This window comes from Ascaphus truei, chromosome 3, assembly GCF_040206685.1.
Source record: "Ascaphus truei isolate aAscTru1 chromosome 3, aAscTru1.hap1, whole genome shotgun sequence".
NCBI lineage: Eukaryota > Metazoa > Chordata > Amphibia > Anura > Ascaphidae > Ascaphus > Ascaphus truei.
Genome location: NC_134485.1, coordinates 5,840,975 through 5,868,259, shown reverse-complemented (window position 1 = coordinate 5,868,259; position 27,285 = coordinate 5,840,975). Strand labels below are relative to the sequence as shown.

General features: G+C 44.9%; 1 protein-coding gene across 1 annotated transcript in view; it reads left to right on the top strand.

Moving 5' to 3' along the window:
• Positions 1 to 13,956, top strand: part of LOC142491261 (extracellular calcium-sensing receptor-like) — a 68,655-nt gene extending 54,699 nt beyond the window's left edge. The window contains exons 3-4 of the mRNA XM_075593552.1: positions 7,031 to 7,846; positions 13,385 to 13,956. Of these exons, the coding sequence (XP_075449667.1) occupies positions 7,031 to 7,846; positions 13,385 to 13,669 (1,101 nt within the window). The 3' untranslated portion in view covers positions 13,670 to 13,956. The remainder of the gene's footprint in view (positions 1 to 7,030; positions 7,847 to 13,384) is intronic.
• Positions 13,957 to 27,285: the final 13,329 nt, after the last annotated feature.

Below are 27,285 nucleotides of genomic sequence, written 5' to 3'. Positions count from 1 at the left end.
CCGCGTTGGTTTCTGGTCGGGGGATCCCCTGCTTCCCGAGATACAGCCCCCTTTATGAGGTGCCGGTATCCCTCTGCATTAAAAGGTCCCGATCACGTGACCGCGACCTGTAAACCAAGCAGAGGGATACCGGCACCCCCTAAAGGGGCCTGTATCTCGGGGAGCAGGGGGTCCCTGGACCTAAAACCACAGTGGTTCAGCTCCGGAGACCCTCTGCACATCTACAGTATAAATAAAACACACACATCAATAAAGAATCGTTCCTTACCTTTGCGGCTATGTGCTATGGTAACGAAGCAGCATTTCTGTATTTTTAATAATATTGTACAGTGAGCAGGGTGTTCCCTGAGCCAGAAATCAAAACTCAGGGGACCCCCTGCTCCTGCACAATATTATTAAAAATACAGAAATGCTGCTTCATTACCATAGCTGATAGCCGCTAAGGCAATGAAGGGTTAAGGCAGAATAGCATGTTTATTGGGGACATTTGCCCCCAATAAACATTGCAATAAACAACATACAGTACACCCCCTGTGTATTTAAAATACATAAACAATAAATACATTACATACATATTTTTAATGTGTGTGTTAAACCTCCCTGCCTTGACTGTAATCTATGTAAAAAACCCTCCTCCTATTGTGTGTGTTAAACCTCCCTGCCTTGACTGTAATCTATGTAAAAACCACTCCCCCTATATTGTCTGTTAAACTTCCCTGCCTTGACTAATATGTGTAAGACCCCCTCCCCCTATTGTGTCTGTTTAATCTCCCTGGCCTGTGTTTCTGTGAATGCAGTGTATGTAAATGTGGGGAGGGGGAGGGGGATGCAGTGTAAATATAATGCAGCGCCTCACTGCCAATGGCCCACCCCGTGAGGCCTAACCACACCCACACCCACTCACTACCCACAACCCACCTGCCCATTGCTACTCCGCTGCTGCAAAACAGAGACAAAAATGAAAACATCCAAAGTCATGTCCCCTAACCCCTTAATCACCATAGCGGTTATTAAATGCTACAGTCATTAAGGGGTTAACCCACCCTCACCCACCACCCGGGACGCCTACATACCCTCCCACACTAACCCCTCACCCCGTAAGGCCTAACCACCCTCACCCACTACCCACAAGGGAGGCCTACCCACACACCGTTGGGGAACCCCCCCCCAGTACCCACAATAAAAACAATACACAGGCCCACAATAAACATCATTATATTTATTAAATACATTACCCACCCCCTGTGCACATTACCCACCCCCTGTGCCCCCCATAAATACAAGATTTATCCTTTTACAAACAGGGTTCATAACGCAGCCCCACGTGAGTCCCCGGTGGGCTGGCGGGGCACCTGGACAGACCTACAGGGTACCAGCAGCCCTTTTTAAACAGGTTCTGGAGGCCTGCTGGTGGGTTCAGCCAGCACCATGGCCCTCAGGTGGTCTCCTTGGGTCACCGTGGGCCACAATTGTGTCCCCACGGTAGGCCTGCGGATGTCTGGGAGCCCCAGGTCAGACCCACAGGTGTCTGCGGGGCCTTGGGTGGTTCCCACGGGGGTCTGGGGAACTCACGAGGGCTCACTATGGGTCTGCGGTGCCCCAACAGAAGTGGGACCACACATCATCATCCCCGCACCTATGGGTCGGCGGTGCCCCCACAGAAGTGGGACCACACAGCTTCATCCCCACAGACTACGGGTCGGCGGTGCCCCCACAGATGTGAGGCCACCGCTTCATCCCCGCATGTGTCACCCGTGGAACCACCAGCCTGATACCCGTGGGATACCCGAGGCGATCAACAGGTGGTCTCCAGAGGTCCCACGCAGAACCACGGAACAAACCCTGAATGTAAAAAAAATAAACCTGGCCTATACATTCAATACATACACCCCCCCCCAACACCTACAGTACAATAATGTGCAAAATAACTATTATCCAGATATGGATAATAGATTCATTGCCCATTATTAAAAACATTAACTAGCATATTCAAATAAATAAAGTACTACTGACCTCATCAATAAGAAGTCTCCGTCGCCAGCAACATCATTGTCTTGCCCGCAAAATACATAGCAAATACAAAGCCAATACATTGCAATTACATTCAGATATCAATTAACCCCTTAAACACACACATGATGAACCAATATACAAATAAATGTAGAAGGGTTATCAAAACCATACTGTACTACAAATAACACTTCTCCATACAGACACACTACATTACAATGAATTTCCTTTAATAATCCTAACTGATCTTACAATCTAAATCATCAAATGGCAATGAAACACCTCACATTCCAATCAATACATTGCATTTACATTGTATAAATGATGCATAAAATCTATGCACCATATACATTCTGCAAATGAATGTTAACAATATCATTGCAAGCAAAATACAAATACCTCCAAACAAGTAAACTATTTTAACCAATCAAGTAAACAAAAATCAATTAGCAATCATTATTTACATCCCTAAACAATTGGCAGTCCATCCCGAACAATGAAACAATTAACTAATTCACGCCTGGAGCAGAACAATTTAGCATGTGAGAAAATATAAGTACCAACCAGAATACAAACTTTAAAACCAAGGCTAACCCTGAACACCATACTATATCAACAATTACATCTATCTAATTTTAAAATACTTTAAACACACAATAAAGCACAGCAGCATAGACAAATTAATTTAAAACACATCAAATTAAGCTTTTAAAACAACATCATTTCTTACCCTGTATGTATATATCTCTCTAGACATATATACATACATACATACAGTGGCAAGAAATGATATACCACAAAAAAAAAATACACATGTTAAGAAAGCTTTTAAAAAAATTAACAAGTTAAATAAAATACATTTCTTTAGTTCACTTACCATTACTTGGCCCCACCGACTCCCGTTGCGCAGCTTACTCATGAACCAATCAACCAGGCACAGGAACCCATAAAATAATAAACCATAAAAAAATAAACATTAAACTAAAAATCCAAATCAATCCACGGGTCTTCTATTTGTAATCCATCTTCATCTGTATTCTTCTTTCTTCTATCTTCTTCCGGGGGGGGTCTTCTTCCCGCCTGGGTTATGGGCTTCTCACATCAATTGATATGCGGTTAACCGAGTTCCCACGTCAATTGACCAAGTTCCCACGGCAATTTCCGGCCGCCTTTCAAGTTACGCTACTAACCGGGACGGGATACATTGGATCCGAGAACCACTTGAGACTGAAAACCGCAACCCTTTGATTCAATTGACCTTGCGGTTGCAATTTCCAGCTTCAGTAAGGAATAGCTATATTCCTCAACGGAACAGAGAGACCGCGCCACGCTTCTCCAATTAACTTGCGGTTTTGCTCGCGCAGCTGCATCTTGTGTCCCAAAACCAGTAATGCAGGTATACAATGCAATACATTGTGCCTATGCAATCCTGCAAAATGGGGACATTAAGGTACAGAGGGGGAAATAGTACATGTGTAGTGTATATAAAATTAACGCCTTCATCCCCAAAGCATACTGACTTTATTAATGAGCTGATTACCCCCATTTCCGTTACCTGGGCGTAGGGCATCTCAAGCGTGAACCAGATAAGGATGAGGCTATAGTGCAGTGGCCAGTCCCCAGGACTAAGAAACAGGTTATGCCTTTTCCATGCACCGCTGGGTACTATAGGAAGTTTGTCCCACCGTACAGCCCCGTGGCTAAACCCTTGACAGATCTGACTCAGAAGTGACTCCCAGTTCTGGCATTTTTGAAGGCGCTTACAATCAAGTCAGTGATTATATCACACCTGTGCTGATTTTCCGACACCCTATATCAGTTCTGTGTTGCTCCTGACGGATCACTCTTTGACAAAGAGCTTTGGCGTGAAACGCGTTAGAGGATCCGTCAGGACTCTACCGTGATGCTTTTTTATCAATACATTTTTCAACTGGTCATATTGTCTAGCACTTGATCTTCCACACTCTGGATTTCCGCGCAAGTGACATTCACACTATGTTACACAATTAAACTTGAAAATGCACTTACTGGAATGAAGTCAAACAAAATAAAATGTTCCCAAAACGGAAAGTTGTAAAACAAAGTCTGTAGGAAAAATTTCCCAGGAGCTGGAGTTGCTCACAAAAAAAGCCTGAAACAGTCCTCGGTCAGCAGCGAAATTTGCCACTGCTGTTTACTCCACCGGATCTGCTTCTTTTGTTCTGTCTCCATAGTATTGGTTCTTGGAATCTCAGCTCTTACGAAGTTTGTGATGAAACTTTAAAATCTTGAAGATTAGATGAAATCTTAGTTGAATCTTGTTACCTTGGATGAATCTGATTCCCGACGTGCTGCACAGGTTTTTATAGGATGTGGCTCAGTGAGTAAAAGACACTGACTGGCACTGAGAGTTTGAAGCAGGGGAGCTTGGTTCAATTCCCGGTGTCGGCTCCTTGTGACCTTGGGCAACCCATATCCTGGAATAGTAAGAAACACACATGCAGTTTTTTTCACAAAAACAGTGTTTCTGCCATGATTGGGTTGCAGAGCTGACAATTCAGAATTCCCCAATATGGCTCAGGGGCACCCAGATGGGCATAATACCTTTATTATTGTTCAATATGTATAGAAAGTGGGTGCTCCAAAGATGGTGACATTTTCACGCGATAACCTCCATCATTAAAATGTAGGGCTTCTACAACAGACTATAGTACAGAGTGGGAATATAGTGATGTGTGATCTGTGAGTGACCAGTAAAAATGCACAATAACTTCTCCTGAAGGAAACAATCAATAATGCTGGATATCACCTTGATGTAACCTCATTGGAGGAAATCTATGTGGCGATGGGAGGGTTAATCAGGCCTAAATAAAGGTATTATACCCGGCTGATTAACCCCAACTCGCATTTGGAAGGAAGTGGTTTAAAGTATTTGCACAGATGTATTTGCCCTGTCCAAGCATTCTTAACCCCAGTTTGCAGGCTATTCCCTGCTGCTGTAATAGAAATACATGTAAACTGTGCTATCTGATTTTCAGGCAAAGGATGGCGTGGTGAGCGGCAAAGCCAGCGCTGAGTATGGGAGTTCTTCTGTATAGTACGGGTATCCATTTCAAGCTCTCGACTCCGTAACCGCAAGTCAAGTTGTATAAGTAACTTGCAGTTAGACTTGAGGTGCTTTACTGATACAATGTATCCGTACCTTGTTAGCTCGCAGAACTTGAAAGGCAGTAAGTCAATGCCCGTGAGAAGTAGGTCATTTGATGTGGGAACTGGGTGAACTTGAGTTCCCGCAAGAAAACATTTCAATGAAGCGGGCTAACTCGCGAACGGAGGCACCCAGACACACCTGATTTTTGGTGTGCAAGTGTAAATAAATAAACACTCACATACATACTGTATAAAAATTACAGTTGTGGTACACCCAGAACATGATGTTCTAATAAAGTGTGTAATTCTGTAAATTTACAATGTACAGGCAGGAAAGGTTTTCTGTAAGCCCAGGAAGAGATACTTTAGCATGTAAATATGCTAAGGGTGCATGAGCTGAGGGTAATTTTCTTCCTGCATTTCAAAGAGGTCCCACTAAGTGGGAGCCTCTAAGTCTAGGGAATATGCAGGGATGAAAAGCCTGAGAGATCCAAGGTGTGAAAATGGCCGGGATGGTTCGGAGTGCTAGATGAGCCATTCACACCTTGGAGCCAAACCCCAGACCCAGGGTCACCAGGAAAGGGGTGTATTCCAGGTATGCTAAATCGCATGGGTGTCAAGTGAGCACATGAACTTTGCAGCCCGGAAAGCCTTTTTTGACACTTTTACAAACTACGGGCAAATCAGGGATTGGTGGGTTAAATGTTCCCACGGAGGGGATTGGGTATACATTTTAAGGATAGGCTAATGACCCCTATAACTGTGTCCACCGGACTATCCCCAGTGTTATTCAGATGTGATGCATGATGTGACTACGCTCTACACAGTATTTCGTTCAAGTACAGCGTTAGTGGTTTCAGGACACAAGGGGTTAATAACATCGCAACCAAAGATTTACGCCAAACTCCGGAATTCGTTAGTCCTGGTAACTCTCGAAGAAGTCCTAAGTACTTCTATGAAATTCTTTTATTTGGCGGAGTTATTAGAACGGCAACTTGCGATCTAGCCAACTAGACTTTAAACAGATACTGCATTTCTCGCGCTTTCTTGCAAAGGATAATTTATTTTGTTTCCCCATCCCAGAAAGTGTTGTATTAAGTGTATTCTGAAGCTGTTGTGTGTTTGCCTAGCATTTGTAGAAAAAAAGAAGAAAGCAGTGCACTGCCAGGGAGTCAGGTGGTATAAAAATAAAATTCTATTTACTCAGCACAGATACAAAACATCACTGCTAGTCCTAGTTTGAATGGGACTGCCAGGGACCCCCACTGTGTTAATCCAATGGGCCAGTAGTCTGTCTGCCGAAATGTCACTAAAATGTTGCAGCATGAACCCAGCATGTACCCAGCATGTACCTGGGTCTTGTTGGTAATTGCCCCAGATTTTCCAAGGCAAGTTTTAGAATACTCGTTGGCGCACCTGTACACTGGTAGGGCGCAGGGATATAGGTAGCGGCCGGGGGCTAGGCTATATACTGTAGTGCCGATGAGTATTTTAAAGCAAACCTGGGGCAATCCCCAACAAGACCCAGGTACATGCTGGGTACATGCTGGGTACAAGCTGGGTACATGCTGCAACATTTCAGTTACATTTCTGCAGACAGACTCATCAGATCATCAGACATCATATTAACAGCAGGGTCCCTGGCAGTCCCATTCAACTGAGTCGATCCTGTGGGCCATTACTCTCTGCAGAAATGCCACTGAAATGTTTGCAGCATGTACCCAGCTTGTACCCAGCATGTATCCAGCATGCACCCAGCATGTACCCAGCATGTACCTGGTGATAGCCTCAGATTTTCCAAGGCAAGTTTTAGAATACTCGTCGGCGCACCTGTATAGAATAAACCCTTTAATATGAAGTGACAACATATTTAAACATATTTCCTCCACAGATCAGCTATGGTTCAATGGATTCAAGTTTTAATGACCGTCTGCAGTTTCCAAACCTCTATCGTACAGTACCCAATGAGCATTATCAGCAGCAAGCTATTGTCCAATTACTGCAACACTTTGGTTGGACTTGGGTTGGGATCTTGACATCAGATGACGACAGCAGCCAAAGGGGAAGCCAAGAACTAAAGGACCTGATTATCAGCAGCGGAATCTGTGTGGAATTTTTACAGATATATAATGCAGAGCTAGATCATTTAAAACAAGAAAGTGTGCAGACTGTGGGAATGTCATCTGCAAAAGTGGTGATAATCTACAGTTCCAATAATATTTTTGATGACTTTATATATGAATATTCTCGTCAGCGACAGCAAAATAAAATTTGGATTGTCGCAGCGACCGTGACATATTTGAATAATTTTGCATTAGATGCATTTCTCTTTATGCTAAATGGTACTTTATCCCTTTCAGTTCGTAACGGCGACATTTCTGGACTTAAAGATTTTCTCCACAGTGCAAATATGTATAAATATCCGGGCGACCCTGCTATTAAAGAGTTATGGATGAATTATTTTGGATGTTTGCCGTACATACCTGGCTCTAAAGGAATATTTATACTACGTCCCTGCACTGAGAATAAAACATTACAGTCCCTTCCTCCCTTTATATATGATGTGCACAACTTCAGATATACCTACAGTATTTACACAGCCGTATACATGCTGGCTCATGCTCTGCATGACATGTTTCAGCACAGATTGTCCCTTCCTCTGAATAGATTTAAGGACAACAGCAAGCTGGACATACAGCCATGGAAGGTACAACAAATGATTGTCGACTTATTTCACTATTGTCAAAAATGTTGAATCCCCCCCTCCTCTCTTGGGTTGACTCCCCCCCCCTCTTTTGGGTTGAATCCCCCCCCCTCTCTTGGGTTGAAACCCCCCCCCTCTCTTGGGTTGAATGTTTCTTGTTGGAACTATGTACCAGAATGGGACAGTAGGCCGCGGCTGTGTCGACCTGACCAAGTCTCTGAAGGACGGACCCTGCACCTCAGCCGCTGGACACCCAGCCGCCGCACGCTTCTAAGCTAAAGTAAAGGATTTAACAATTAGGGTAGGGGGTTAACTTTAGGGGTTTCGGAGATTTGTAACCCTGCAGTGAGGCCACTCTGCTAGAGGCACAAGCACTTACCTAGCGTTTTCTAATCGATTTCAGCCCTTTTATATATCGTGCCCTTTCTGGGCCCTGGATGGGGGTAACGCCACATATAGGGAATACAGGCTTTAACGCTATGTTATTTAAAGCTAATGCAAGGTCTCACTCAGCATACTGTAGCGTTAAGCCTATGCTAATGAGAGTTACAATATCAGGTGTTTTTGCATATAATTAGGTATGTGGATACACATTAATCTATTACTGATTTTGGTAATGTGCTATTATAAGTTTTGAGTTAACAGAGCTCTGTGGATTTGTTATTCCTGGTTAGTTTAGGTTATCTGCTCCTTTTGTAGTGGCAATTACATACATAGACAAGAAAGACCTTACACCAGCCTGCGGTAAGTGATACAGATCGAGAAATCTTATAGTGGCCGATTAATATTGTCCGGTATTGCAGTTTAATGTATTGTATTGTATTTTATTGTATGTCTTTATTTATATAGCGCCATTAATGTACATAGCGCTTCACAGTAGTAATACATGTGGTAATCAAATAATTAACAGATCATATAAATAACAGATCATGGGAATAAGTGCTTCAGACAAAAAAGTAACATTAAAGAAGAGGAGTCCCTGCCCCGAGGAGCTTACAGTCTAATTGTTAGGTAGGGAGAACGTACAGAGACTGTAGGAGGGAGTTCTGGTAAGTGCGTCTGCAGGGGGCCAAGCTTTATGTATCATGTGTTCAGAATATTCACAGTGCTATTCATATGCTTCTTTAAGCAAGTGTGTCTTAAGGTGGGTCTTAAAGGTGGATAGAGAGGGTGCTAGTCAGGTACTGAGGGGAAGGGCATTCCAGAGGTGTGGGTCAGTCAGTGAAAAAGGTTTAAGGCGGGAGAGGGCTTTAGATACAAAGGGGGTAGAAAGAAGACATCCTTGAGAAGAACGCAAGAGTCGGGATGGTGCATAATGAGAAATTAGGGCTGAGATGTAAGGAGGGGCAGAAGCGTGTAACGCTTTAAAAGTGAGTAGAAGAATGGAGTGTGAGATGCGGGATTTGATTGGAAGCCAGGAGAGGGATTTCATGAGGGGAGATGCTGAGACAGATCTAGGAAAGATTAGAGTGATTCTGGCAGCAGCGTTTAGGATAGAGTGTAGGGGAGAAAGGTGAGAGACAGGAAGGCCGGACAGCAGGAGGTTACAGTAATCAAGACAGGAGAGAATGAGGGCCTGAGTGAGAGTTTTAGCAGTCGAGCAACAGAAGAGAGGACCTATCTTTGTTATATTGCGGAGGAAAAAGCGACAGGTTTTATAAATGTTTTGAATGTGAGGGGCGAATGTGAGAGAGGAGTCGAGTGTGACCCCTAGGCAGCGTGCTTGGGCTACTGGGTGAATGATCGTAGTTCCAACAGTAATGTGGTAGGTGGTTGTAGGGCCAGGTTTGGGAGGAAGTATGAGGAGCTCTGTTTTAGCCATGTTGAGTTTAAGGCGACGGAGGGCCATCCAGGATGATAGAGAAGAGACATTCAGAAACTTTGGTTTGTACAGCAGGTGTAAGGTCAGGTGTTGAAAAATATGTTTGTGTGTCATCAGCATAGAGGTGATAATTAAACCCAAAAGAAATTATTAGGTCACCTAGAGAGAGTGTGTACAGAGAAAAGAGAAGAGGTCCCAGGACAGAGCCCTGGGGGACCCCTACAGATCAATAGAGGAGGAGGAGGTGTTAGCAGAAGAGACACAAAGTACGATGGGAGAGGTAGGATGAGATCCAGGAAAGAGATTTGTTCCGAATACCAAGAGTATGGAGTATGTGAAGGAGAAGATGATGGTCCACGGTGTCAAATGCTGCAGAGAGGTCGAGTAATATGAGCAGAGTGTAATGACCTCTGTATTTGGCAGCATGGAGGTCGGCAGTTATTTTAGTGAGGGCTGTTTCCATGGAGTGAGCAGAGCGGAAGCCAGATTGTAGAGGGTCTAGGAGAGAATAGGTGTTGAGAAAATGGAGCAAGCGAGAGAATACAAGACGTTCAAGGAGTTAAGAGGCAAAAGGCAGGAGGGAGACAGGTCGATAGTTAGAAAGACAGGTAGGGTCAAGCTCGCTGTTTTTGAGTAATGATATGACTGTTGCATGTTTGAAGGAGGATGGAAAGGTTCCAGAGCAGAGGGAGGAGTTAAAAATGTGTGTGAGCGTAGGGATTATAGTAGGAGCAAGAGGTTTTAGGAGATGGGAGGGAATGGGTTCAAGAGGGCAAGTGGTAGAGGGAGAAGAGGCGATCAACAGCGATACAGCCTCCTCTGAGACAGTGGAAAAAGAGTCAAGGAATGCAGGAGGGGAGTTAGGAAGAGGTGTAGGATGGGAGGAAGAAACAGAGGGGATGTTCTGACGTATGGATTCCACCTTTTCCTTAAAATAGTCAGCAAAGTCCTGAGCGGAGATGGAGGAAGGAGAGGCAGCTCAGGGTGGTTTGAGTAGAGTATCAAAGACAGAGAACAGTTGGCGTGGGTTAGACTTGTGCATGTTCATTAGTGAAGAAAAGTAGGCTTGTTTACCTTGCGATAGGGCAGAGTTGAAACAGGATAGCATAAATTTGTATTGAAGGAAGTCTGCGAGAGTATGAGATTTCCTCCAGAGGCATTCAGAGGAATGAGTGGAGGAATGCAGCATGCGCGTGTGGGAATTTATCCAGGGTCTAGGGTTAGAAGGGCGAGTGCGGCAGAGAGAAAGCGGGGCATGTAGATCAAGGGAGGAGGACAAGGCAGAGTTGTAGTTCCTAACCAGGTTGTCAGGGTCTGTAGCAGAGCTGAGAGAGGAGAGAGAGGAGCGTAAAGTGGACTCAAAGTCAGGTAAGTGAATAGAGCGCAGGTTTCTCCAGAACGGGGGGGTATATGGAGGTGGAGAATGGAGAAGCGAGATAGAGAGAATGAGATGAGGTGATGGTCAGAGAGAGGAAAAGGGGAAATGGAGAAATCAGAGAGAGAAGTTTTTAGTGAAAACCAGGTCTAAGTAGTGGCCATCCTTGTGGGTGCTGGCTGCAGTCCACTGTTGAAGGCCGAAAGAAGAGGTTAGAGAAAGAAAGCGGGAAGCTCAAGGGAGAGAGGGGTCATCAATGTGGCAATTGAAGTCCCCAATGAGAAGAACAGGGGAGTATGAGAAGAGGAAAAAAGAGAGCCAGGATTCAAAGTGAGAGAGGAAGGCAGAAGGGGGATGAATAGAGGTAGGTGGGCGATAGATGACCGCCACATGGACAGGGAGAGGAGAGAAAATCTGGACAGTGTGAGCCTCAAAGGAGGGAAAAGCAAGAGATGGAGGAATAGGAAGGGTTTGGTAATGGCAGAGTGAGGAGAGCAGGAGCCCCATGCCTCCACCCCTGCCATCAGTGCGCAGAGTGTGGGAGAAGGAAAGGCAACATAGGAGAGGGCAGCTTCCAGAGCAGAGTCAGACTGAGTGAGCCAGGTCTCAGTTATCTATATATATGTCTCAAATAATGTTTGTGTGTGTATGTGTGCTGGACAGCTCATTGGCCTGCGGGCCAGTCAGGGAGAAGAGACACACATGCACACTCTCCTTACACCATGACCGCGTGTGCCTCTGACCAACACCGCACACCATGAGCACACACACACACACACACACACAGTGTGTGTGTGTGTGTGTGTGTGTGGTGGGAAGGACGACAGTGTGTGTGTGTGGGGGGGACGACGACAGTGTGTGTGTGGGGGGGGGCAGTGTGTGTGTGTGGGGGACGACGACAGTGTGTGGGGGGACAGTATGTGTGGGGGACCCTGTGTGTGTGTGTGTGTAGAACACTGTAGGGGGGGAATGGAGCTGCACGGGAGGGGGAACACAAACAGAGAAGGGGGAGCGGAGGAACAGACAGGGGGAGTGGAGAGAGAGGGGGGAGTGGGAAATTGTACTCCCTGGCAACGCCGGGTCTCTCAGCTAGTAGCAAATAAGAGCAGAGAGAGAAAAAAGTCATGTACAGAGAGGAACTTGTTAGAAAGGGAGCGAGCATGCCAAAGGGCACAGGAGAAAGGGAGAGAGGAGGGAGGGTGGCAGGGGATGGCTATGAGGTTGGAGGAGTTGACACCAGAGGGAGTAGATTTTGCAATTGGCAGGCGAGGAAGAGCGCATGTAGGAATAGGGCAGGAACCAGGATTGGGAGAGATATCCCCAGAAGCAAGGAGGAGAAGCATGGATAGAAAGAGAATGTATGAGGATGATTTGTAAGGGTGTTTTTTAGTGCAGGGGATATAGCTGTGTGGTGTCAGAGGGCGCAGGTAAGAAAGGAGTTCATGTGAACAGAGAAGTGGTGAAGAAAGGAGAGATGGAGATATATGAATAGAGTTAGAGACATAATGAGGCTGGTAAAAAGAAGTGGATAATTTGAGAAGAAGTGAAGTCACAGCAAATATAAATGGTAAAGGCAGCATCACAGCAGTAATGATGCAGTCTGGTATAGATGATATCCTCCTTTCCAGCGTTGTTCAAATGCAGGAATCAGGGCCAGTTGGGGGTGTCCACTTCTTCACTACTTTTGAACTTCCTATTAAACTTCAGTTGTTCAGTAGTCCTGCCACTTATAATGTGCCACTTGGAGATGTGCTGCATAGTGAATACAGAAGCAGTGAATAATTACTGTTCTGCATGTTCTTTTGCATACATTGCATTATGCATATTTCTGACACATTGTCTCAATAAAAAGTACGTTCTCACTGCCTAAGCGCTGGCGATATAGTATTAGTGATTAGACCGATAAATAAAATCTGATAGTAGCATGTTTTACATTTTTCAACCTTGAGTGAATTTGCCTCTATGTTTTCCTTAAGCTTACAGTATGGTCTTAGCTGATATGAAACTACTATGAACAATCTTTATTATCATTACATTTTGTGAAGCGATTTGCAAGGTTTGTATCTATATATACTACGTGTGTGTGTGTGTGTGTGTGTGTGTGTGTGTGTGTGTGTGTGTGTGTGTGTGTGTGTGTGTGTGTGTGTGTGTGTGTGTGTGTGTGTGTGTGTGTGTGTGTGTGTTTGTGTACTGTACATTAAAGAGAAAGTATTACTGTCTACTTTATAGTAAATGTAATATAGTTATCTGATTTGAGTTTACAGATACTGAAATGTAATGCAAAATATAATTTAAGGATAAAACTGAAGTTATATGCAGTAACTCTAATGTGCCTTTTCATTAGCTGAACAGTAACCTGAAACATGTTCATTTTACACCTTCTTCTGGAGAGGAGATTGTCTTTACTAAGGACGGGGATGTTCCTGGACTTTATGACATTATAAACTGGATCACTACCTCTGACCCTACTGTGACTGGTATCAAAGTTGGAAGCTTCAACTCCTCAGCACCTGTCGGTCAGCAACTCACTATCACCGATAATGACATTCAATGGAACCCAAATGTTACTCTGGTAAGAAGGGAGGCAAAGGTGACATTCTCAGAGGAAAGAAGATACTCAGCATGTTAAGTTATCACATTGTGTATGCCACTTACACTAAAAAAGGAAGAGACTTGAAAGAGAGAATGAAAACCTTTATATGTAGGAATTGAAGTAGAAGGTGTTACATATAGAGAGATATTCTTTGTCTTTATGAGACCAGAAGAATAAGGAACATTATGTTATCTTTTGTTTCCTGTAACCTATTCTGTTCCTTATATTGGAGCCGGATGTCCAGTCTCCGAACTCCACATTGTAAACACTGTACACTGAAGGTTACCTGTTAAATCAAATAAAATGTCAACCATTGTTGCAAATTCCAAATGAATACAATTTATCCCCATCAATGCTTCATTAACTACTACAGTAAAAAAAAGGATTGAGATAAGAACACACATTTAGGGTAAGAATTCCCAGCAACACCTATTGTTTTTCTTGTTTTAACCATCAATATGTTATTACTGAAGGTCACATACACATCAATCTACAACATTGTAGTGGGAGCTTAAGTAATACTTTACAATTAGAAATATGTATACAAACCAAAATTGGAGATACCATCATCCTAAATATGTTTTTATTTCTCTTGTTGACATGTAGGCAGGAAAATACCAGCCATCTAACTATCACCCTGTCTCTCTCCTGCCTTTTGCCTCTAAAATTCATAAATGTCTTCCTATATACTGTATGTTCTTTCCTTAGCTTCTATACTTTCCTAAAACTTCTACAATCAGATTTGCACACTGCTCACTCAACTGAAATAGCACTCACCAAAGTAGCAAATAGTATCCCCCTTGCTGAATCCTAAGGACATTACTCATTCTTCTTGACCTGGCTCATGACATTGTTACTATTAACTACCACCCATCCTCCCCAGGGCCACAGACAGCTTTCCCAGGGCCAAGGACTAAAATTTCCACCAGGGCCCCCACCCACATGTCGGTGCACTTGCAAGAAACCCCCCCCCCCTGTTTTCTCTAACACTCCCCCCCTTCTCAAACTTACCTCCTCACTTTCTCCACCCATCACCCTTTTCCTCCCCCCCATATTATAATATATATTATATAATATATATTATAATAAAAATGTTTACATATATATATATATATATATATATAGTCGAGTCCCCTACCTTGCTCTGGTGCAGGGAACTTGCCAGTTGCTCTTTGGGACCCCGCACAATCTGAGGGAACACGGTGGTCATTCCGGAGCTCGGCACTTGTGCAGTGGCAATCAGCGCAGCAGCCATCTTAAATTGCCTTGAAGGGCTTTGCAGGACTACAAGTCCCAGAAGGATGCAATGGTGAAGGTGTTAACCAGGCTCACTAATAAATGTTAAGCCCACTTGGTTACCCCTGAACCATGTTAAGGTCGTAGAGTGTCAGCTCTTAGACCCAGATGTCGGAAATGCATTGCAGAGACTGTGTGCAAATTATGCAACATTAAAGATGTTTGTGTGTTTTGCCTTTCTCGTTGTGAGGAATCGCCATCCTGGCGGTCATGGACCGTCTCCTCACCTCACTGGTCCTTCGGCAACAAACACTCAAAATGCACATTCGTCTGGTCCTGTGACGCACACGCGTGCGGACCTTGCGCGGTCTGATCCGGTATTTGCGGACCCTGGCACCACCCCTCGCTCTGATGCATGACGCGGGCGCTCATCCAGCCTTCCCACTGTTGTGCGGTTTAAGCCCCGCCCTCGCTCTATTGATCAACAGAACCAACTTGGCAGTAATGCGAGCTCCAAGCTCCGCCCCCGCTCTGACATCAAGCGGAACCGGATTGGGAGTATCGCGCATTCTAAGACCTGCCATCTAACCTCTGTGACATGCGCGGGTCGCAATCAATCTCACCCTGATCAGGCTGCATCCTACGGCACACCTGTGTGCACCAGCAGCCTATGGGATTTCACTTCCTGGTTCTGCCATGGCTTGCCATTGGTGGGTCCTCCTATATATACCCTTCACTTGCATCTTACCTTTGCTGAGCATAGTCTAGTGTGGCACCGTGCCTTGCTGCATCCTGTTCCTGAGACCCTGCCTTGCCTTGTCTGCCTGTTTAACCTCTTGTTGTCTGAAACCTGCTAGTTCTTGGACTCCGCTTCTCTCCACTCCTGATCCGGCGTGCATGACCATTCTCCAGTCTCCAGTCCTGACCTTTGCTAAGTACTCTGACGATCCGACTATCTCCAATCTTGAACCTGGCTACGCACCCCGACGATCCGCAACTCTCCTCTCCTGAACTTGGCAAGTACCCAACTACTCTCCCATCTCCAATTCTGACCTGGCTTAAACCACTACACTACATCCTAGGCCAGCCCGCGTGGCGGTGGGTTGGCGTTTCTCAATTCCCTACCTCAGCACCGCGGTCGCGCTTCGTTTGTGATGAGCTACGCGTTACACTTGGGGTGCTTGGACCAGGAGATTCCTAAGCTGTAAGCTTCAGGATGGGTTTTCCAGGGAAAGTCTTTACAGAATGTGTCTATTTATCGGGGTTCCCAAGTTACAGGATACCCCAAAAGATGTATCTGGGAATCAAGTAAGAATCTCTGATACATACATGGTGCAGTATTCCTAAATCCAGTGTGGAATGGAACGGGGACAACTCACTGGTGCAGTATTCCTAGATTTTGCAAAGGCTTTTGACACAGTTGATCATGCTATCCTGCTTAACAAACTCCAGAGCTCTAGAATAGGGAAGCATGCTTTAAACTGGTTTCAGTCCTACCTATCAGGAAGATCCCAACATGTGTCCATCTCAGGCTCTAACTCGAACCCCCTGGACATCACCTGTGGTGTCCCGCAAGGCTCTGTTCTGGGGCCCCAACTCTTCTCAGTGTTCATTAATGATCTTCCCACAGCTTGTAAGGAAGCCTCAATACACATGTATGCAGACGACACAATCCTATATGCACACAGCCATAGCCTCTCTGACCTTCAACACATACTTCAGTCTGACTTTTTGAGACTCGAAAACTGGATTTCCCAAAACAAACTGTTTTTAAACACTGAAAAGACTGTAACAATGGTATTTGGGACCAAGACTAAATTTTTAAAGCTTCCAGCGACTGAGCTCCTGATTAGAATCAACGCTAACACCACCCTTACCCCTGTCACTAGTTTTAAATATCTGGGCTTATGGTTTGACTCCCACTTAACATTCGGAATGCACATTGATACCCTGACAACCAAGATTTATGCCAAACTAGGGGTACTTTACAGGAACAAATCCTCCCTAAGTCTCCTGGTCAGAAAGTGTATCGCACAGCAGATGCTAATGCCAATTATTGACTATGGAGACAAAGTATATGGCTCGGCATCTCAAACGCAAACTTGACACCCTCTACAATTCAATTTGTCGTTTGGTTCTCCAATGCAACTACAACACACATCACTGCGAAATGCTCAAAGAACTAGATTGGTCATCACTAGAGTCTAGGCGCAAAGTTCACCTTTCCTGTCTTGCCTTTAAATTCTTTATGGGCAAGCTACCCAGCTATCTGAGCAAGCTCCTCACCCCTATCACTTGCAGCACTTATCACCTGAGATCAGACTCCAAAAGACTATTCATGGTCCCAAGGCTCAACAAAGTATCCGGACGTTCCTCCTTCTCCTACCGTGCACCCCAAAACTGGAACAACCTACCAGAGACTCTCACATCCACCACCAGTTTAAGTTCTTTCAAATCTAAGGCTGTCTCACATTTTAATCTGGTCTGTAACTGTTTCATACGCCCATAATATATATTTTCTTTAACTGTGCACGCAATGTCTTGTATATAATGTATACCCTGTTCATTTATGTAACTGTATTTGTAACCATGTATTATTTGTCTTACTCTGTGCCCAGGACATACTTGAAAACGAGAGGTAACTCTCAATGTATTACTTCCTGGTAAAATATGTTATAAATAAATAAATAAATAAACATCAACGCACATTGCTCTGGGCAAACTCCGACCCTGAAAACGTTTTTGCGACTCACCGCCAGGATTTCTGCTGCAGCATAATCCAGACAAAGTAAATGGGGCAGGAAGGGTTTAATGCATATCTGCAATATACAGGGGGGTCCCTAGTGTAAGGGGTTATACCCAGATACACTGAACCTATTATAGGGGTTCAGGGGATGCTCCAGCTATATGATAAAGGTGTGAGTGTTTTTTGTGTGTAAAAAATGTAAAAGTCATTTCTAGAATGTGTCAAGGATGAGACTAGTGAGTGTAGGCAGTATTGTCATGGGATACAAGGTCTTATTAACACCTTAATACCGGGATTCTGGATTGCACAAAAGGAGGGTAAAATAAATTGTAATTTATTTCCTTTTAAGACAAACACACAATCCTTCACAATTACAATCAATTTACACTTACTGGGATGTGGAACCAAAATATAATGTCCACAGAATAAATAACAGGCAAACAAAGTCTCTAGACACCACTGCGCAGGAGCGGGGTGGTGCGCGAATAGAGCTGTGCGAAAGTCCTTGGCTAGGGGCGCGGAATCCTTATAGGATTAGTTCAGGAATCATTAGTTCAAGCGAAATCTAGAAGAGGGGTGCAATCCTTGGTTACGATGTTTTAACCCCTCACACTCCGGAAATTCGCTGAAGCTGGAACGGACCTTGGTTGAATCTTAAGATGTTTCTTAGCTGAATCTTAGTTGAATCTCTCTCATAAACAGTCTGCAGGCATTCTTATAGGCTTATGACTCCTAACTTTAACCTGTACAGCCAATCCCCCCGTTGGAATAACTTTTCCCACCTATCCCAGACTTGCCAGTAGCTCATAAACCTGGCAGAGGTGGCTTCCCGGTCTGCTAAGGGCATGTGCTAACTTAGCACCTATGCTGCTTAGCATACGGGACCCAACCCCTTACCTAGCGACAGTAAGTTTGGGCATCGGCTACCATTTGTTGCTAGCCAGGATTTTACACCGGTACAGGGTATTTTACTGTATCCCGCCCTCCTTAACACTTTAGGGTCTCTGAGGCTTTCAACTTCAGACTCCTCTAGACATTGGAGCGGCAGCCCAGCAGGGTTCCCTTTGAAGTACGGAGTTGGAAATCTCTCAGCTCATTTATCCCAAACATATGCGCATGTTAATGGATTCACTGCCAGGCTGACAGGAAAGTGTTCCTATCTTCGTATTTTAAAATACCTAAAACAAGGCTTATTATCATATGTGGCTTCTATCTGAGTTGCTTGTCATTATAACATGATGTATGTGTATGATTATCTCTTAGCCCTCTGCATTTCAAAAATTAAAGTGCTAGCTCACTCCTAAAGTAAGTTAGCCCCTTAATTGAATGTGCTCGTTATGTCTTGTATATAATGTATACCCTGCTCATTATGTAACTGTATTTGTAAACATGTATTATTTGTCTTAACTCTGTGCCCAGGACATACTTGAAAACGAGAGGTAACTCTCAATGTATTACTTCCTGGTAAAATATTTTATAAATAAATAAATGTGGTCTGTGATTTGTTGTGTAAATGGTTTGCGGTGAGAAGCCGGCATACAATGTTGCATTGCTTGTCTGAATCAATAACTGCAGAAGCACGTTACCAATTGACCTTAATTGGCTAACGAGACCGCAGGATACATTGTTGCAATCCACCACTTCAACTGGACAAGCCACTTATCCACTTGAGTTTGTGGTTAAGGATTTCCCTGAGCGTTTTGCGGTTTAGGAAGTGATTCAGGGCTACAATGCAGCCGCTCACCGCAGGCACGCTTATTCAATTAACTCTTTCTAAAGCGATATAAGCACCCTCTGCTTAATGGGCACATTCTACACAATACAGTACATATTAACAGGACCACAGCTAGATTCTGAGCTGCAGAACTGACACTCCATTTCTACGATATGACTCAGGGGACATCACAGGTGATATACAGGGAATACATGGCATTACAGTGACCATACAGTTAACCCCTTCACCCCCAGTAAGGCTTAGGAGCATCCAGCCAGGCATAATATCTTTATTATTGGTCTGGTTACCCCTTCACTGTCACATGTATATCCCCTTACTTCATCCCTGACACCAGAATAGGGACTTAAACATTTTTATCACACAAGATACAGGACACAGTATATTTTATTAAAGAGTTATGTTGAATAGGTTTATGCACAGATAACCTGTGAGTGAACTGTGGGACTTCCAGGTCCTGGATTCTGAGGTGCCCATTCACTGCCAAACTTGGCGCCTCTGGGTCTGTGCAGAGTCCGGACTTGAAAGCCTCAGGGATGCTAAGGTGTTTGACCAGGAGGGATACTGCAGTCATGCTTGAGTGCCCAAGAAGTCATGGCAGGATTCAGAGATTTTGAGTCCAAAACTTTTCTAAGTCCCGCTTTTTGAGAACGTAGCGGTCGAGTCTGGCATTACATGCCGAAATCAGTTCCCGGAGTTTTGTGAGTACCTCCCGGTCATTGGAAAGGGCTCGTACAGAGGTCATTTTCATTTTCATGAATTTCATTTTTTAGGACAAGTTTAATTGTAGCCCCGTTTCCAGTATGTGTGTTAACCCTGTAAAATGTGTTACATTGTGTGTATGTCTTTTCCTGAAATAAATTACAATATATTTTACCTCCTTGCTTTGCTCAATAAAATGATCCTGGTATAAAAAGGTGTTAATAAACCTGTTCTCCCGTGACAAAGGACATGCGAGATGTGAGCGGCCATATTAGATCAAGGATATCCTCTGCGGGACCCTGAGGGATATCCAGTCTAACAGGAGCCGGCAGAGAGGACGGAAATGTCCAGGGTGTCAGTAAGCCCCTGGACTAGGTCATAACTCTGCCTCTAGGCTCCATTTAGGCCCTAAGACACATACAGAGAATTGTTGCAGGGAAGGCCCCAGAAAGGGATTCTGGCCTGTAGTGTTATTGCTGCGACAATGACCAGACGGCCACTTAGCGCACTGCGGCCAATTGTGATCCATACACACAATGGATCAAAATTTGCAATGAAAAACACACTTACTGGGGTCTGGGCTAACGAGGTAAACTTTCCTAGATCTAAATGTTACAAAATTAAGTCTGTATGAGTCCTTTCCAATGACCGGGAGGTTCTCACAAAAGTCCTGGAACTCAATTCGGCATGTAACTGATAGCCTATCACCGATTTGCTGGAAAAATGAAACCAGGCGGGTACCTGCTAAGGGGCAGGCGCCAACCTGGCACCTCTGACTCTTAGTATATTGAGCCCCCCGCAGTTCCAGGCTCCGCAAAGTCTGGGGTGGGGCAAATGGTGGTCAGATAGCCCCTTTGTGCTATCACGATGGGGGTACTCGAGTGTAACTCCTGTACTCCGCCTGCCCTAACACCTTGCCATCCCTGAGGCTTTCAAGTCCGATACCACAGGAGACTCAGTGGCACTAAGTCTGGTGGCCATCTGTTCTCTCGGAACCCAGGGACTTGGAAATTCAACAGTTCATACACAGGTTACAAGCATAAATACCTATGAAAACATAACCCTTTAATAACATACACTTTTCCGCTGTATCTTGTGATAAAATATCTAAGACCCCCTTTATGGTGTTAGGGATAGAATAAGAATATATACTCTCAACTCTTACTAGCATTATCAGTGCCACACTGTAGAAACCTGACTTTACATTTGACACACAAAATAAAAACCTCACAGTTTTATCACATAGCTGGGGCACCCCTTGAACTCCTATGCCCAGGTCAGGGTGACTTGGGCATGAACTGGGCCCCCCCTTATAATAGGGACCCCTGTACCATTCTAGGGTTACCCTGCTCCCCTATACCCTTTTTACCTTTCTGGTCTGTGCTAAAGCAGGGAATCTTGGCTGTGAGTTGCAAGAACGTTTCCAGGGTAGTATTTTGACCAGATCACTGTGCTTAATGTATCCGAGAATCTTATCTGATTCTCGGGTACATCTTTGGGGTATCCCGTAACTCGGTTACCCTGCTACATAGCCATAATCTGACAAGACTTTCTCCACAAATCCCACCCTGAGACTCCCAGCCTCGCAATATCCTGGAAAGGCAAAAACACAAAAATATTGTATTGTTGCATAATTTACAAACAGTCACAGTAATGCATCTATGAAAGCCAGGTCCAAGAGCTGACAATCTAGGACCTCAAAACACAGATCTGGGGTAACCAAGTGGGCTTAACATTTATTATTGAGCTTGGTTACCCCCTCACCGTCACAGAGACCCTCTGGCTGGAACTCACACTACGAGGAGGATCAGGACCCTTTAGGAGAGAGGGGATTTGTGTTAGATCTCCCCCTTCGTGAGACAAGCTCCAACCCACCAAGCCAAGCAGCACCTGGGTACCAGGCAGGTACCCAACGTGGAGAAGAGTACTCCCACACAGGAAGAGATGGCTGTGAACTGCATGTAAAGGAGTGTCAAAAAAAGCTGATAACTTCCGGGTTACTAAAACGAACACTGGCTGCTTAACATATGTGTACTCCCCTTTTTACCTAGCGTCTCCCAGGCTAGGGGTTGCTCGCAAGGTTTCAACTAGCCCAGGATATCGCATTCAGCAACCATCCCGGCTATTTCACACTTTGCGGCTCTTGAGGGTTTCAGCTGCAAACCTTCGCTAGACCCATAGGCGCCGCCTCAACGGGGGATCTATGAAGTTTGAGAAGGAAGTGCCCCCAGCCAATGTATGTGAACGCATTTGGTCACTGGTTACATATCAAAGACAATCAGAAAAAAAGTATCCTGCCTGCACACCAAATTTCAGGTTGCTAACCCTTTCCGTTCCCAAGTTAGGCGTCTTCTTGAACTGGCAGTGCTGGGCTATGGGCTTCTCACGTCAATTGACATGCTGTTAACCGAGTTCCCACGCCAATTGCCGGTTGCCTTTCAAGTTACGCTACTAACCGGGACGGAGATACAGTGTATCCGAGAACCACTTGAGATTGAAAACCGCAACCCTTTGTTTCAATTGACTCTGCAGTTACGATTTCCAGCCTCAGTAATGGATACCTATACCTCTCAATTGAACAAAGAGAACGCTCCACGCTTATCCAATTGACTTGCGGTTTGGCGCTTGCAGCGGCATCTTGTGTCCAAAACCAGTAATGCCGGTATACGATGTAATACATTACTGCAAGCATATACAATCCTGCAAAATGGGGACAACAAGGGACAGAGGGAAAAATACTGTCGCGGCCGAGCTGAGTCTAACACTCACCCGGTCTCGGCCGCGGCAGATATCGGGCGCGCGCCGAGTTGTCCCGCGCGCGCTGGAGCCTCGGAGGATCGGTCCTCCGATCGAGGCATCCCCCACCCCTCTCCGGGTCCACCGGGTCCCTCGGGTCCCCCGAAGCCCCCCACCGCCATCCGTCACAATAGAGCAACCCAGGGCTCCCTTGGGGAGCTCTGGGCACGCGCGCCATGCGCGCACGCTCCCGATGAAGCATGACCGCGCATCGATGACGTGCTGCACGCCGAGGGAAAAAAATGAGAAAAACGGCACTCCACCTGGCTTGCGGCTCCAGCCGCTTTAGACTCAGCTGCGCCGCCACTGTAATACATGTATGGTGCATATAAAATTAACCCCTTCATCCCCAATGCAAAATAGGAGTAACCAGCCGAGCATACTGCCTTTATTAATGGGCTGAATACCCTCAATTACAGTCATTGTCACGGTAGACTAGTACTTATCAACAATTTTTATTTTTGGGATTCTCTATTGAACACACAAGGCGGGCAAAATAAATGGTCATTTATTTCCTTGATAGACAAACACACGACAACCTCAGAATACACTTAATAATCACTTACTGGGATGGAGGAAACAAAATAAATTGTCCTTTGAACGTAAGCTGAAGAAACAAAGTCTCTGGGTTACAATCCTTTTGGCAGGGCGCAACTTTCCTGCCCGATAATTCGTCCAATTGTAAAAAGTTTGTTCTGGTTCATTTGGGTTCTTTTCAAGTTCCCCAGCACTAATGAATTCCTGAAGTAGTGGTAAATTCTTGGTTACGATGTTTTAACCCCTTGCGTTCCGGAACCGCTGCCGCTGTACTTGTACGGGAACTTGAACAACGCTTGAAGAAATCATGAATCACACATGGGATAGCTCGGCAGGCAGGTTTATAGGGTTTACAGTCCTATCCCTAACATGTGTGCCCAAACCCCTCTGTGGGAAAATTTAACCCACCAATCCCTGATTTGCCCGGAGTTTGTAAAACGGGTAAAAAGGGCTTTCCGGTTTGCAAAGCGTATGTGTCTGCCTGACACCTTGGTGGTTTACCATACGGGGGGGTTCACCCCGTACCTGGCGAATCTTAGTCTGGGGTTTGTGTGAATGGCTCATGCTGAGTACCGGGATCTTGCACTCAGCAACATCCCGGCCACTTTCACAATTTGAATCTATGAGGATTTTCAACTCCGGACTTCACTAGACTCCAAGTCTCCCAGTACGGAGAGGAAAATACCCTCAGCTCATTCACCCTTAGCATATTTGCATGCTAAAGGATTTTTTCCGGGCTTGCAGAAAAAGCTTTTCCTGCCTGTACATTTAAAACCAACAGAAAAATACATTTTATTAATAAAGTATGTTCTGCTTGTGCCACTGGAATAAACTTTATATGTGGGTGTATGGTTTCTTTATCATGAGCTGCACTCCTAAAACTAGAGTGCTAGTTCACTCTGTTCTCAAGTTAGCCTACTTAATTGAAAGGGCTATGATGTGAGGTCCATAGTTAACCTAGTTCTCACGGCAATATACTTCCCCCTTTCAAGTTAAGACGCTAACAAGGCAAGGGATACATTTTGACAGAAACCCACTTCAGTCTAACCGCAAACCACTTATTCAATTGACCATGCGGTTACGAGTTCTAGTGCTTAGAAATGGATACCTATACTTCAAAGCAGCCCTCCCATACACAGCCACGCGTCTTCAATCAGCGCTTGGCTCAGCGCAAACAACGCCATCTTGTGCATGAAAAGCTAATGGCACAGTTTGTATTCATTCCTATTACAACAGTCAAGGAACAGGTTGCAAAATGGGGACAAGAAAGCTGGGGCACGGGCAAATATATCAGGGTGAAGCACATACATTTAACCCCTTCACTCCCAAAGCGATTTTGGGTTAATCAGCCGTGTATAATGCCTTTATTAATGACCTGATTAACCCCTCCATCACCACAGTCATCCAAAGGGAGTCACATGGTCTTCAACAACCAATCAGATTGGTGATTTAGTTCCCACAATCTGATTGGCTCAAGTACCATGTGATGGCAACCTTTTTTGAATTTTGTGACGTGATGTTAAAGGGAAAGGAAGCACAGCCATTCTGATTGGCTTGCTTTTGTCCCTTTACATGAAGTCACAGAAAAAAATGGGCACATGGATTTAACAGACAATCAGATGGCTGTTGAACCATTTACACTATTTAACTATGTAAGATAAAATAAAGACAATTTTGGGTACCTGATCCAGATCTTCATGACGGATGGCATCTTATGGAGTTTGAGGCCTTTGCAGAATGTGAGCTTCCTGATTCCCCGGGAGTCAGATGGCCAATGCTTCTAAAGGTAAGTTAAATATTGAATGTATTTTTTACAGATTTTTCGATTGTATTTTTTTTTTTTTATGTTTTTGATAGCCCGTTGCCTGCCATTGTATTAATTTGTTCTCGGTTTGGGTACAGTGTAATACAGTGATAGCCAATGCTTTTTTGGTAAATTGCTTATTTTCTATAGAGTTTTATTTTTCTGATTTGGCATGATTGTTTGGCTTATATTTTGTGTTGTGTGGCTGACTTTTGTTATGGTTTGCATTGATTAGCATTTTAAAATATTTATTTGTTTGCTTGGCTCTTGGTTTGACTTGATTTGTTGGATAATGGTTTTACTAAATAATTGCTTTGTTGGTTACTGGTTATAATTAATAAATTGTTTTTTTGTTAGTGTTTTTATGTAATTGGTTGGCTAGTGCTTGTATTTATTTCATTTGTTGGCTAGGGTTTTGATTTATTGAATGGGATTGATTAGCTGCTTGTGTATATGTTTGATTACTGTTTATTTTTGGCCTTTATGTATTTTTATTAGGTGCCCATTGAGTGCTATAGTGGCTTATCCTGCAGATATTATATGGGTAATGAGGTACCACTATGCCATTCAATTAGTACAGGGTGAGTATAGTGTGTCCAGGGTGGGTGGTTAGGCCTCCTGCATGGGTAGAGGGGCAGGGTGGATTAACCCCTTAATTACTATAGCGGTTATTACCCGCTAAGGTGATTAAGGGTTTAGGGGCCATTAGATTGTATTTTTGGATTCTACTATCTATTCTTTCTGGCAACGGAGGACATGGACCTGCAGTAAGCTGAAGAAGACACACTTCATATGGGCAGGGATAAGTACAGTGGCGGCCACCCTGAGTCTAAAGCGGCCGCAACCACAGGAATTTTTAAACTCCGTGCAGACGCAGCTTTTTTTTTTTTTTAGCGCCGCAGGCGCTTCCATTGTTCAGCGCCATTAACGCTGAATGGAGAAATGGCCGGCGCGCGGCCGCAACATGCGGCTGGCGTGCAGCCAAGTTCGGCGGCTAAAAAAATAAGCCACGAACAATTGCGTTTAAGCTTTAGATTAAACTTTGCCGCAACAGTAGAACAGTTTTTATTTACTTTATTTATGCTGCATAGTTAATGTTGTGTTTAATAATGGGCAACTAATCTATTATCCATATCTGGGGGATGGAGATGTATGGAATCGGGGAGCATGTCCCCTTTGGCGTGTTCCCTCCGTACCTCCGGCTGCACACCATTCCGCTGCAATTGATCAGAGAGTGCGTCCCCCGTGTTATGCTTCCTCCTTGCCTCCTGCTCTTACAGTCTCCCACCCACATGGGGCTTTCAAGGATTCCTCGGAGCTTGGCTCCACCCCTCCGCTCGCAATGTGTGGCCGCCCTGCGCGGTGCGCACACATGATGCGCATGCACCTCTCCCCAGCTGCGTAGCAACTCTAATTTTTCTCGCCCCTGTCTCCTGCACCTTGCAGCTAATTGCTGCTTCTGTTCCGTGGAGGCCACACCTTGGCTTCTCCCCTCCTTCCTATTTGTCCACTGCTCCTATATATGCTCAGCTAGCACTCTCATTCTATGGCGTAGTACTTGGTTGCCTTGTGTTCCGACGTCCCTGCCTTGCCTTTTTCCTGTGTACTACTAACCTTGTTGCTTGCTTTCCTGTGCACCAACCCAACTTCACTTTAGGACCTTTCTCTGGATTATTGACCCTGGCTTGCCTCAGACCATCCGCACTTCTCCATCCCTGACCACAGCTATCGGACTACTACCTTCCTACTGACAACAACCCCTGACCAAGGCACTCTGGACTCAGACTACTCTCCTGGCACCTTCCTACGACCTCATAAAAGTATCAAGGCTAACCCATTCTCTTCAATCCAGACCCGGCGTTCTTGACTATCCAATCTCCAGGCGTGCCTCATCTGCTGTGGGTGTGCAGTTCTATAATTTCCCACCTCAGTACCAGGGTCCCCCCTTTTTCGTGGCCCAAATTGGGGCTGTGGGGAACCCATGGAGGCCCACAGAGCCTAACGGGGACCACCAGAGGGCCCCTAGACACCCGTGGGTACCTCACAGGGTGCACTGTGGGGCCTGTGGACACCTGTGGGGAACACCCAGGGACCCCGCT